The sequence below is a fragment of the Capricornis sumatraensis genome, chromosome 3, assembly GCF_032405125.1.
Source record: "Capricornis sumatraensis isolate serow.1 chromosome 3, serow.2, whole genome shotgun sequence".
Classification (NCBI taxonomy): Eukaryota; Metazoa; Chordata; class Mammalia; order Artiodactyla; family Bovidae; genus Capricornis; species Capricornis sumatraensis.
Window position 1 is genome coordinate 154099057 of NC_091071.1, and position 13862 is coordinate 154112918.

Consider the following 13862-nt stretch of genomic DNA (forward strand, 5'->3'; position numbering starts at 1 on the left):
GGTAAATATTTGCTTCATACTGGATTATATTCCTTAAGAGTTTGTAGACAATACTGCAAGAGTAAAAATAAGTTTCCATTTGTAGCTAATTCTTTTTTCTAGAAAACAGTGTATGGTCTTACAGTTGGCATTCTACTCTCAATGTCCCATAGGAGTGATATCTGACTTGGTTATAAAAAGTCTTGGGAAAAGGAAACGTTGAGTATATATAAAGCTTTAATCAGTAATCTTGATACATTATACACGTACACATGTGTCCGTGTGTGCATGCTAAGTTGTCTTAGTCCTATTCAACTCTTTGCAACCCTATGGATTGCAGCCCATTAGGCTCCTCTGTCCATGGGATTTTGCAGGCAAGAATACTGGAATGGGTTGCCATGCCCTCTTCCAAAAGATCTTCTCGACCCAGGGATCGAACCCGCATCTCTTAGGTCTCCTGCATTGGTAGGTGGGTCCTCTACCACTAGCGCCACCTGGGAAGCCCCGTGTCAACAGGTAAATATATTAAATAAACTGGAAAATCAACTCAGTTGATGTTAGAGCTCTCTAAAGTTGGGAAATGAGACCACATTAGTGAATAAAATATGTGCATTTATGTTTCAGCCAAAAATGTCAAGTTTACATTGCAGTTTATAATCATCTTGTAATTTTCTTAGCTCTTTAAAAATGAGGTCAGTCAAGACTCTTACATATGTGGAAACTGAAGCTCTGTGGTGACAAAGGATTCCCTGATGGCCACGGAGGGTCGAAGCAGTGTGGTCCTGTCTGAATCCGATAACCTGAACCCCTGCACCTTGAACAAGCTGAGAAGGGCGGGACGATCATGGAAGAAAGGGGGCCACACAGACCAGAGAACAGCCCTATCACAGTCACATATCCCAGCTCCTCGCCCACATTCCTCTCCAAATTATCAGCAATGCAGGAACCAGCTCTGCAATCAGACCCTCGGAGCCTACAGATGTTTCTCTGCGTGCGTAATTCCCTTGCAAATAATAATACCTTGCCTTTTTACACTGCATTTAACTTTTCAAAGTGCTCTCATTACACATATTATCTCCTCCCCTAACTGTTTGCAAAGCAGGAACCAGCTTAGTAAACACAGACCTCAGACCTCTAGAAGTTACTAGAGTTCACTTCGAAGGCAAGTTGTTCAGTCTTAAATAACAGCTTGCATTTTCACTTTGCGTTTAACCTTTAAAAGAACCTTCACATCTATTATCTCATTGCATCTTCTCAACAATCCTATGAAAGCAGTCCGGCAGACAGACACATGCTCAGTCTCACTGTACAGATGAGAACGATGGAGGCAGAGGGGCAAGCATTCACCCATGACTCTCCAGCAAATATAGGAGTGTATCTGCCACATCCAGCTCACTGCCTCTCACAGTGGAGATGAAGTTACATGATGATATCTGGCGAGAGTTAATTATAAGTAATAGCACATTTCATATCAGTAAATCCACTTAAATTGGATTCCATTTGCTCTCAAAAGCCATCACTTCATCAAAGAAGCTAAACAGGTTTAAACAACCTGAAATCAGACGCTTGTATGAAAGATGTAGTTCCCTCCAAGCCTCCCCCCTTTCCTCTCCTTTTAAAGGAAATACAAGCGTGTTAGGTCAGGGTCTTTGAAAACATTTTATGTCAGGGAAACGCGTGGCTAGGTCCCAAGGGTGCGATAGGGCCCTGCCAGCCCGGGAGATTGTATCTTATCAGAGCTCCTAAAAGCATTATCTAAAATTACAAGTATATCTTTTAAACCACTTTACATCAAGAATACTGATCTGAATTTCTTTCCTTTAAAGAAAAAGAAAAAAAAAAATGCATTGTGCAAGGAAGCTTTTCTCCCAACTTTAAATTGTCAGTGAGTTCGTCAAAAACCCTGATAGATACCAAAAGAAAAAACAGTCTCAAGAAGCCTAGGAATGCTGATTTCCATCAGCACTTTCATGAAATCTGTGCAAAGCCAGAGGAAACGCAGAACGGCAAGAGTCATTCATTACAAGGTTGACCTGCCTGTCCCTTCCTCATACTTCTAAACACAGAAGGAGGAAGTAAATTAGAAGAGAAGGTGTATTTTTAAAGAAACTTTACTTGGAGTGTTACTTGGAAGTTTCTAGTGGAGTACAAGGAATGCTGACAAAGAAACACAAGGATTACTGTTCAAAGGCTAATTGTAGCCTATTAGCTACTTAATAATACCTTGAAAACTAAAAAGCCTGAGTCTTGCTCTCCCTTTGTCACCTGATGACCCCTTCTCCTTTGGTTCAGGGTAGGACAATGCGTCCGTTATTGTCCAGAGAAAGAAAGCCCACTGGAGCTTCTCACTGGGTCAGCCAGCCCACAGGAAACCACACCATCTAAAAGGGTGCGAAACTGACATCTGAGGCAGATCACCTGAATGACAGAAGGGAACCTTTGTGGAAGATTTTCTAATTATTGAGATGTGGGCAAGCTGATTAAACAAACAAACAAAAAATTGGTAAAGAGGGGAGTGGTTTGTGAGTGAATGCTCCAGAAGGAAATACACCACCTTTCAACTAAGTTAAAGGGATTTGTCTGCAGGTGAAACTTTGAAAGCTGTGAATAAGCCCACTGGAATTGGGGTATTAACAGACAATGTCCAGGAACAGTAGGAGCCCCTGGTGCTGCCCCCACAACCAACATGTTGCTCCTGGCTCCTTGACTATCCCATAAAACCAACAAAATAGTGGAGGGAAGTGTGGCAGGGCCCAATATACAGCCCACTTTTATGAAAATACTAACTTCCCTGATCAAGTCAACAGATTTGATTGATGGGGTTCACTGTTCCAAAACTAATTAGCAAAAGGTAAGTAATTTATTCAGCTAAAGTGCAAATTAAAGAAGATAAAGCAATGTAATAACTAGCATGGCTCCAGGAGGACCCTTTCCAGCATTTAATGGCATCACCCACGAAGATTCATCGAAGTCATCCTTCTTTTTCCCCTTCCTTAAGCTGTCATTGTTCCTGCACCAAATGATGGCTAAATGCTCTTCACAAGCAACATTTTGAAATGGGTGGAAGTGAACCGTACGATTGCACACAAATTGTTTAGAAATGTTCCCGCAGTACCATCTGCCCCCTAATTGTAGAAATTTACATGACTTCATCAGAGCCAATTTAGGCTAACATTTAAGTGTATTCATTCTTATGTGATCATAATATTCCAATTAGGACACCAGGAGAGAGACTGAATGATAACTATTTTAGCATTATGAAAAGAGTTTCAGCTCCAAAGTGGAAAACTGTAACCTTCAGAATACAACACCAACTTGCAAAGTCTGACTTCTTAATAGCATGCATTAGAAACACATCAAATCACAGAACACAAATGTACCAACATCACATCATGGAGAAGACTCCTGAAGCTCTGGTTCGCTACAACTGTCAATGTTAGCATTTGATATAGGTCTATTTTCCAGTTCAAAAGACATTAACATAATCTATCTAGACGCAATATTGGAAGTCAGGAGGGATGGACTCCTGTTCTGATCAAGCAACTAACTAGCTGTGTGACCTTCTGTAGTGAACTGTTTAACCTCTTCTCCAGGCCTCAAATTCTTAATATACAAGATGCCAGGAATTTCGTACCCTGAACCATCCGTGTCCCTCCTTTACAAACTGTGCCACAGCCATTTCATTTTTTTCTTAACATCAATTCATTACTGAACTTCCTTGGTGGTACATAGGATAAGAATCTGCCTGCCAATGCAGGGGCCCGGATTCCGTCCCTGGTCCGGGAAGATCTCAGATGCCTGGGAGCAATTAAGCCCATGCCCTACAACTACTGAGCCCACGTCCTGCAACCACTGAAGGCCCTGTGCCTAGAGCCCATGTGTTGCAACAAGGGAAGCCAGTGCAATGAGAAGCCCGAGCAATGCAACCAAAGAGTGGCCCCACTCTGTGTAACTAGAGCAAGTCTGTGCACAGCAACGAATACCCAGGGCAACCAAAAAAAAAAAAAAAAAATCAATTCACTATTTTTCTTTAATTCAGGTAAGAGGGGTACTTTATAACCCTAACATAGCTAGGAACCCAGCAGCACTAGCAATGATCAGAAGATCAGTATAAAAGCCACCTATGGCTGGTTATCAGGCAATACTTGTGTCTGATCACCAAACTGCCCTTTAGAAGAGAAGGGCTCGTCTTGCATTCTAGTCCTTTCTTAAAAGTGTTTCTCATACATACTAAACAAACAAACAAAAATACCATTTGAGGGAGACACACTAACCTAAAGCAACCTGAATTAAGACTATTCAGGACACCTCTGGAGGTAAACTGATGAAGTCATTAACAGAAAAGGGTTGGGGGAGTTGTCAGAGGAATTTAACATGGTCAGTCACTAGGATCATTAGTCCTGAGGTTATGACCTTACCACTGCATTTTATGATGTCATTGCTAACAGTCAAAAATCAATTTTAAAAGCAATAAAGTAGTTACACTGTGGCAACCACAAATGTACACCTATAGGAGTATAAAGAAATGGTGCCATGTTGCCAATGGAATGTACATATGTGGTCTAGGAGAAGATTTCTAGGGACAACATCACATAAATATAAGAAATGCTGCACCTCTAACAACCCCAGATGGTAGATATAATTACATGCTCTGAAAAGCTGACAGAATCCTTAAATTATAACTTATATGATAAGTGACACAGGAAGACACTGATCAAAGATGCTTATAAAAAATGTAAGTTAATTTCCTTAACATAATGTGGATGGTAAAAACATATAATAGGTCTAAGTCAATGTATTCCGTATATCATTTTAAATAAATAAAATTTATAAACTTTGAAGTCTGATGCTTTCACTGAGATCCCCAAATTTTACATTTCCAAGTTGGTCAAAAGAAGAAAGTGGATCTTCTCATTGGAGAAATCAGAGATTAACTCTGATTTGCCTAAAGCTCAGGCTTCTCAGTATAAAGTAAACACAGTGAAATAAAAAACAATTGTTATATAGTTAAAAAAAAAAAAAACTAGCAGGACGCTGGCTATGAGCCTGAGGACATTTTTTTTTTTTTTTAAATGACAAAAACTAGCATTTTTCTTTGAGCTAATCATGAGGACTAAAGTTTTTGTCACTGTGTGGGTCTCTGCTCATTCACATCTTTAACCTCCCCTGTCATCATAGGAGACACAGAGGTATAGGGAGTCACCGTATCAGCAGTAACATCTCTTGCATCCAAATTGCTATTGACCATCCAGGGCTTCCCTGGTGGCTCAGGTGGTAAAGAATCTGTCCGCAACGCAGGAGACCCAGGTTTGATCCCTGGGTTGGGAAGATCCCTTGGAGAAGGGAATGGCCACCTGCTCCAGTGTTCTTGCCTGGCGAATTCCATGAACAGAGTAGTCTGCCAAGTGACAGTCTGTGGGTTCACAAAGTGTCAGATCAACTGACCCCTTCTCTTTGCACCCGTGGCTGTAGGAGGCAAGAAGCAGCCCCATCCTTTTCCAGGCAAGGATATTTTATCTGTTCCTTTCCCATATGGCTGACTGCAGTGTGGGTTTTAGGCATACCATTTACCATCTTTCATTTGTACTCTCACTAAAAGCATGGACCAGATTTTGGTCTGCACTATACCTGTCTCCTCTCTCCTCACCTGATCTTATTCCATTCAAACATCTACGGTCGTCATGACAGAGCACACAGCCTGCACGCGGAAAAAAATCAGCTGAGTGTGCACCCGCCACTGCAAAGCCTGTCAGCTACCTGGCTCCAGGCAGCCTTTCCTTGACAGCTTTATGTCTGACACTAAAGAAGAATCAATAGGAGGCCAAAGGGTTGACATTTCATTTTCTAAAAAGTGATCCATTGAGGACCAATCACCAAGCAGTGTTTATCAGCCTTGGAAAGTGACTTATTTTTTTTAAATGGGGAAGAAGGTACAGGAATCATGGCTGGGTAACTTGACAGGCTCAATTCTCTAAGGTGGGGACTCATAATTGGAAATTCGATCAATCCTGCCTTAAATAATAAAGTGTTCAATAAAAGCAGAAAGGAAATTAAGTCATCAAGCTTGTGATGCTATTTTCTATAGTTACAGATTTTAATAAACTTGTCTTCCTGCATTACATTTTCATCTGCTTTTCCTTTTCCTTTTTTTTTTTGTTTTGTCAAAGAAGAACATGCGGAAAAAAACACACTTATAACGAGGCAAACTATTTCTAATTACTCCTATCTGACTGCTGTATTTAGGGCAACTTAAAATGCAAAAAACGAACAAAGAAAGTCATGCTAAAGGATGTCTAGACTACAACTAGAGAATTCTCCCAACCAAAATCTTGGTTAAGACTCAAGATGAGATCTGTTGCTGTTCAGTTGCCCAGTCATGTCTGACTCTTTGCCACCCCATGGACTGCAGCACGCCAGGCTTCCCTGTCCTTCACCATCTCCTGGAATTTGCTCAAACTCATGTCCATTGATTTGGTGATGCCGTCCGACCATCTCATCCTCTGTCGTTCCCTTTCTACTTTCTATAAGCAAGTGTTATCTACAATGGTTCTGAGCATTCTGGGGAGTTGAATTTCAGTTAAGTATTTTTTTGAGGTGGCAGTAATGAATGATTTTATTCCTCTTTTAGACTTTTAAACGTCTTTATTTTCCAACGACACAAGTAGTTTATATACAATGTAAACACTTCAAATATAGAAATATGTAATGAAAGTAAAAGGGCTTCCCTGGTGGCTCAAACAGTAAAGAATCTGCCTGCAATGCTGGAGACCCAGATTCAATTCCTGGGTCAGGAAGATTCCCTGGAGAAGGGAATGGCAACCCATTCAACATCTTTATTTTCCAATGACAGAAGTTTTTATACACACTGTAAAAATTTCAAATGCACCAAAAGCAAATGCTGATGTACTTTCAATATACTCCTCATCCTGCTCTATCAGGCCTGCTGTCAGACAGATAGAGATTAAGGTGTGTAATTTTCATGTGTTTATGAGCCCGACATGTGTATATGCACAGTCAAATGGCAATGGACAAGAAAGAGGTCCATCTTGAATCACTTACAAAACCAAAAGCATGGGGAGGAAAGAACTCTGGGAATTCAGATTCTGCTCAGGCCAAGGTGAAGTTTCCAAAGTCTAAGGTGTACTATTATACAGAGGGCAATGGGCATGTCTAGATGTATGTCTGTATGTGTGTAGGGTATGACAGCGATAGGACTGAATGCGGTGGATTTAACTTCTTCAAGACAAAATTCAGTGCTGTACTCCAACAGACTTTGCATCAGAAAGAACAGTCATAATGACAAACGCAGGTGCCCACACTCAATAAGGAGCTTTTCTATACTATGTGAGTGTGATGATGCTTGAGCTCTATATTCCAGGACATTCTAGAGAGTGAGGATACATGATATTAATAAATACGTATGACAACTCAAACCGCCCAGGCAAATGAAGATATATGGTCATCGTCCTAATTATAATGTATCATAAAGTGAGAGAAAATCATGGTGGCTGGCCCAGGCCAGTGGAAATAGCCAAAGGCAGTGTTCTGATACCAATGAGCTGGCCGGCCAAAGAGGCAGAAAGAGACAGTGCCAACAGACAGTGGCCTGAGGCCAAGCACGGCGGTGGTGGTCCAGGAACAGACCTACTGCTAAAGCAACAGGGCGGTTCTGGACAAGGAATACAGTTTCCTGAGTATCAGTTTCCTCTTCTGTGACATGAAAAGATTTATAATTAAGATGATCATTTTGACATCCTGGGTTCTACATTTTTTCTTAAAAGCCCCACCTTATAAAACAGTTGATGGCATAGGGAGGGTGAAGGTTGGAGAAGGGGAAGGTTCCCACATGTGAGACAAAGAAGGCCTAGATGTGGACACACACTGAAGACGGGCTGTTGCTGCTGCTGCTGCTACTGCTAAGTCGCTTCAGTCCTGTCTGACTCTGTGCGAACTCATAGACGGCAGCCCACCAGGCTCCGCCATCCCTGGGATTCTCCAGGCAAGAACACTGGAGTGGGTTGCCATTTCCTTCTCCAGTGCATGAAAGTGAAAAGTGAAAGTGAAGTCGCTCAGTTATGTCCGACTCTTAGCGACCCCATGGACTGCAGCCTACCAGGCTCCTCCGTCCATGGGATTTTCCAGGCAAGAGTACTGGGCTGGGTTGCCCCTCAAACCCCTCCCATTCTTCTGGAGGCTCCAGGCAGTGTTGAAAGTAGGTGGAGACGATGACAAGATAAGAAAAATTGGGTCAAAAAACAATATGCTGTCAAACTCATTCTAGTTCTCTTTTCTAGATTGTTTCTCAAGTACCAAGTTAGACTGCAAACTCTCATAGAGTAAGTAATTGCTGTTTTAGATCCTTTTCCAAGAACAATGCCATGCCCACAAAGCGCTCAAAGGGTACTCTCTGGAAAAGTCTCTGGCTTTCCCTAAGGGAAGATGGAGCATAGTACCTGCTTTCTTGCTTTGGTGACTGTTATTATGAACCAGTATCTGGTTAAACCAGCACTTGTGTGCTGGATTATCTGTTTTGCCTATCAAAACTCTCCTGCCAATAGCTCTTAGAGACAGGTATTTTATTACCCTATTTCACAAAAAGGAAACAAAGCCTCAGAGAGGTGAAGTAACGCAGGTGGCAGATGGCAGAACTCAAAGTTGAGGTCCAAGTCTTCTGGGTTTTTTTGGCCTTTGGCCATCAGTCCAGGCTTAAGAGAGGTATAAATATAACACCTTTCAGCCTAGAGAATCTAGAAAGCTCCCAATGGCCTGCTTTCAGTTTGGTTCCCTGGAATTAGCTGCGTCTTTCTAGGATTCTCTGCAGTGAGAGCTGCCACCAAGGCCCACAGCTCCAGCAGGGGTGTAGGGAGATCAAAGCAAAGAGGAGCGAGTTGGTGATGCAAATGCTGTGTTTATGATGCTAATCAAAAGACTCAGCTTTGTGTGGAGGAGACAAAAAGCTCCCTCAGAAAAACTGGGAAGAGGGTGGGGGCAGTGAGTGGCTTTAGTGCTTACCTCCTGCTGATGACAAAAGCTGCGATGAGAATAACCACCAGCACCACGCTGCCCGAGACAGAGACGAGCAGGACAGTGGAGTTGGCCCCGTCTCCGATGATCCTGGAAGGCACTGGCAAAGGGAGTTACACAACCGTCACCTTGGTGAGGTCCTAAGAGTTAGAACTTCTGACTGTCACAAGTTTCGACTCTCTGAAACCATTTGAAAGGCTCACAGCCTACCCTGCTCTTCATGAAGTATTCAGGCAATAGCATTTTCTTTCTAAGACATCCTTAATGAGACAAAAATACTCTTTTTATAATTGCATGAAAAACTTCAACCAGAAAACTCTATGAAGGCCTATTGTAAATATTTCCACTCGTTGCCTTTTCTTCTTTTCCTTTCTACTCTCAACCTAAACTCTAACTCAAGGATCTGATGAATTCCTTAGTGAGAAAGACATTTGGAAATTTCCAAAAGGACAAGTATTTTTGAATGATCCTCTCTCCCCCTACCCACACCTCAACTAGTAAAAACCCTGCCTATTATTGCCCATCTCAAAAGCCACTTCCTCCTTGAAGCCTTCTAGGATAATCTCAAAGGATGTCAAACCTCTTCAGATTTAATTCTGAATTTTCTCCTTTTTTTTTTCTTATTTTATTTAATAATTTGTGAATAAAATCATTCTCTAGAACTGGCGTAGAGAATTCTGTCCCAGTAGCTTCTTATCTACTAGGCTCAGTTTTTGTTTGTTAATTATGAAGGGGAGTTATGTAAATTGCTTATTCATAGGTATGCCCTCTATTAACATTTTGATTTAATCATCCAGTTGGTACAACTCATAATGTTGAAAGATTGATGTAGTTGTCTAGAGGGCCTTAAAAAAATAATTTAAAAAAATGATCTGACTTGTTTTGAACAGATTCCTAGAAATAAACAGGAGAGAAAAAAAAAAAAAACCAACTTGGTGCCTTCTCTCATCCTCCCAGGGAGAAAACTCCCCAGCTTAATGTAAGATAGTTATGCAACTGTCAATTAGTCAGTCTGACAATCCTGTTTTTCACAGTTTATAAAAGGCTTAGCACAAGAGAAAAAGAAGATATTTCTCAATCATGTGAAAAAACAGATCAGATACTGGTATGAAAAATGGTCTTTTCCAAATACCAAGAGGTGTTCTATGCTACAGATATTGGGTATCTAATTTTAAGCAATAGCCTCTGAAACAAAATCTTTGCCTAAGCAAAAATCTCGTATAGTCTCTTAGATTTCAACAGAATAGGATTTGCCCTGGATTGTACAAAGAATCTCAGAACTCATTACCTGTGTTGGTTGTGACTTCCAGGGGCTCGCTGAAATCTCCATAGCCAGCTGCTGTCCTGGCTCGGACATGGAAAACATAGGAAGTCAGAGGGTTCAGGCCTTTGATATCTGTGTTCCTGGCAGCCGTCCTGACGATCCGATAGCTTCGTTCATTCTGATCCTACATTACAAGAGGATAAGATGAAGGAAGGTGGCAAAATAAATCCTCCACTTACTCTAGACACAATATTAAAGCAGCTGAGCCAGTCCACTCAGAGGCTGAAAGTAAATGGAGATTGATGAACTCTAAACACTATATTCGGTTCAATGTTAGAAGTACTATTGTGACTTAGATGTTAAAAGAAATGTGAAGTTCAGGTATGATCACTATTGACATTGACCATATCCAGATCTTTTTTTTGAAAAGAACATTAGATGATGGTTGGTGGCTTTACTCACTCCACACCCAGCAATTTAACAGAAATAACACCTGTAAGGAGGTCCCTTTTCTGTTTTCTATTTTCCATCTAGAAAATGTCAAAAATGTTATAATCTGGTTTCAATGGGAAAGAAAAAAAGCTTGTCCTTTTCCTGCTTTTATTAAGGAAACCAATAAGTGATTATCTTTAAAATGGAAAGAGAAGACAATTGTTCATTTTCTCGACAAACTTGAATGCAGACAGCTCTCTTCAGAATTCTATCCTTTAAGAGGTGAGTTATTTGCAAAAATAATGTCTTTCTATAACTTTAAGAGGCTGCAGAATGTAATTTTCTTTCCCCAATTTTCTATTAAAAGTCATCAAAATCCACACCTTGATTCTGAATAGCAGTCATCTACTTAAACAGATCATTATTTCAACTTTTATGAGTCATTCTCCCTGATAGAAGGTTTATAGATTAGACCTTGTTAGATATCTTGACTTTCATGACTAGTAAGAAAAAATACAGTTATATTAGAACATAATGTATTTTTTCTATTTTTTAAGACTAGCAACTTAATGCATAAAATTCACAATTGGACTTGACTGGAAAGCCAAATACATTTGGCTTTGAGATTTAATAGTATTCCAGAATCTGTAACTGGCCAAAGCTATAGAGAAAAAGAGAAGAAGGAAGGAAGGAAGAGGGAAGGAGGGTAAAAAGAAGGAGGGGTAGCAGGGAGGAAGGAGAAGAACCTTGTTCATTCAAGTAATACCTTCTCATAATACTTGACTTCATACTCCAAGATCACCCCGTTGGGCCGATCTGGTTCCAGCCAAGCCAGAGCGACACTGTATCTTGTAACTTCTTTAGCCTGGACCAAAGCAATGGATGAGGGTGCTATTGGGACCAAAAAAAAGAGAAGATAATATCTTACATTAGTGGGAAAAAACTGGTGACATCAGTCAATAATATCATCTTATCTTAGAAAACTATGAAATATTGACTTACCTTCCTCCAGATCCCTATTTTCCTCATCCCCAGTTCAAACACATCCCATTTTATGGTTCTCTCCAGCATCTTGGGGGCATATGATCTGTCTTAGAAAGACAATCTCTAAAGTAAAGTCTAGTAAGTCCACAGTCCGACAGGGTCACCTCTACAGCTTCTGTAGCCATTCCTCAGAAAGGCTATAGTGTAGAGGATGCTGGGGCTTCCCTAGTGGCTCAGCAGAAAAGAATTTGCCTGCAATGCTGGAGACGTAGGTTGGATCCCTGGGTCAGGAACAGCCCCTGGAGAAGGAAACAGCAACCCACTCCAGTATTGTTGCCTGGGAAATCCCACTGAAAAAGGAGCCTGGTGGGCTACAGTCCATGGGGTCACAAAGAGTGGGACATGACTGAGCAACTAAACAACAACAATAGAGAATGCTATCTGCTTGTTTCCTTGGTGGCTCAGATGGTAAAGAATCTGCCTGCAATGTAGGAGACCCGGGTGTGAATCCTGTGTCGGGAAAATTCCTTTGTAGCTACCCACTCCAGTATTCTTGCCTGAAGAACTCCATGGACAGAGGAGCAAGCCTTTTTTGCAAGCCATAAAAGCTTTTGGAAAATCTCCTCTTAAGCTCAGAGGAACTACATCTCATCCCACCTCCAAAGTATCGAGTGTTGTCTTACTGATCTTTAATTTTATATATATATATATACAAGGAAGAGACAGTGTAACTCTTCCAAGGGTACTGCAGGGAATGCCAGAAGGCAAATAATTTACATACTTTCCAATATAAATAAAAGTACCACTTAATTATAGTAAAGAGTTTCCAGTTTGAACATAACCATACAAATAAACCCACAATAGTCTCAGGACATGGATGGCATTTTCCAACTATTTTACAAGAGTTGAAATACTGCTTTTGCCTGTTGAGTAGAAAACCTTTCCACCAAGAAGGACAAAAAAACTGTCCTCCACTGGGTGTTTTATCATAATTGGGGAGAAAACACAGCTTGGAGATGTATCAGCCCATGCTGACTAACCCCTTGCTTCGGCACTGTAGTTGTCACATCTCCAGCCAGTTGTCATCAAGCTCTGCATGACTGACAATGGCACAAATGTGCCATCTCCAGGGAAAAGAGGCAGCATTCACGAAATGCGCAATCTTATCTAACAAAGCTGGTCTGCAGAACCAGAGATTAGGGGTCGTCCTAAATCAAACGTATATTTTTTATTCATTCTTGAATTGTGAATATATATGAAAACAAGCTGCACATGAACTTGAACAAACTCTGGGAGATGGTAAGGGATAGGGAAGCCTGGCATCCTACAGTCCACGGGGTTGCGAAGAATCAGACACCACTTGGTGACGGAACAGCAACAACAACAACATGAAAACAAACGTCCAAAAATGAGCACTGAGGAACCACAGAGCTGTGCTGGGTCATCTTCCTGCCCTTCCCCAATACACACAACTTCCAAATCCTAACTCAGAGGGGAAAAAAGAGAAAAAGTGAAATAAATGATCTGCAAGTGGAATGGAGCTGGCTGCAAACCCACCTGACCATATCTGACAGGTTCGCCGGTGGCAAGGGACACAACCAGACCCACCAGAGTCACATGTTACACAAGGGAATCTTCCTGCTAAAGCTCATTCAGCAGAGTACCTCTTGGAAGCGGCCATCTAACAGCCTGGCATCTCTTTCAGAGGTGCCTGGAGATGGTAGTGCAAGTGTGCCACGCACACACACACACACACACATACACATGCTTCCCTATTTCTTCTTCTCCCTCAATCCGTTCCCAAAGCTATTCCAGATTGGATCTCAGGCATAAATGCAAGTGAAGCTTCGATACAGTGAACACACATGTCCTCCATCAAAGGCAACCCAAGGTTAGTAATACCAAACTGAGTGAACAGAGTTGCATGCAGCAGACACATGGAAACCACCGAACATCTGAAGAAAATGAAATCCGGAAATGTGCTCATTAGCTGTATTAAGGTTCCCTGCCCCAACAGACACACACACGCACACACACTTTCTCTCTCTCTTCCTTTACTGGATGACACAGAGCCATTGTCTAGCTCAATGCAAGGAGTGATTTTCTTAAATGTAGAGGCAGCAAGGAGTTTAGGACAGTTGCCTGGCTGTGAAAAGCCATTTCACTCCAGGTAATAAAT

General features: G+C 41.4%; 1 protein-coding gene across 1 annotated transcript in view; it reads right to left on the bottom strand.

Moving 5' to 3' along the window:
- Nucleotides 1–13862, bottom strand: part of EPHA4 (EPH receptor A4) — a 158357-nt gene that overhangs the window by 18736 nt on the left and 125759 nt on the right. Inside the window, exons 6-8 of the mRNA XM_068968913.1 lie at nt 11466–11590; nt 10292–10451; nt 8992–9103 (exon numbers count right to left, since the gene is read on the bottom strand). Of these exons, the coding sequence (XP_068825014.1) occupies nt 8992–9103; nt 10292–10451; nt 11466–11590 (397 nt within the window). The remainder of the gene's footprint in view (nt 1–8991; nt 9104–10291; nt 10452–11465; nt 11591–13862) is intronic.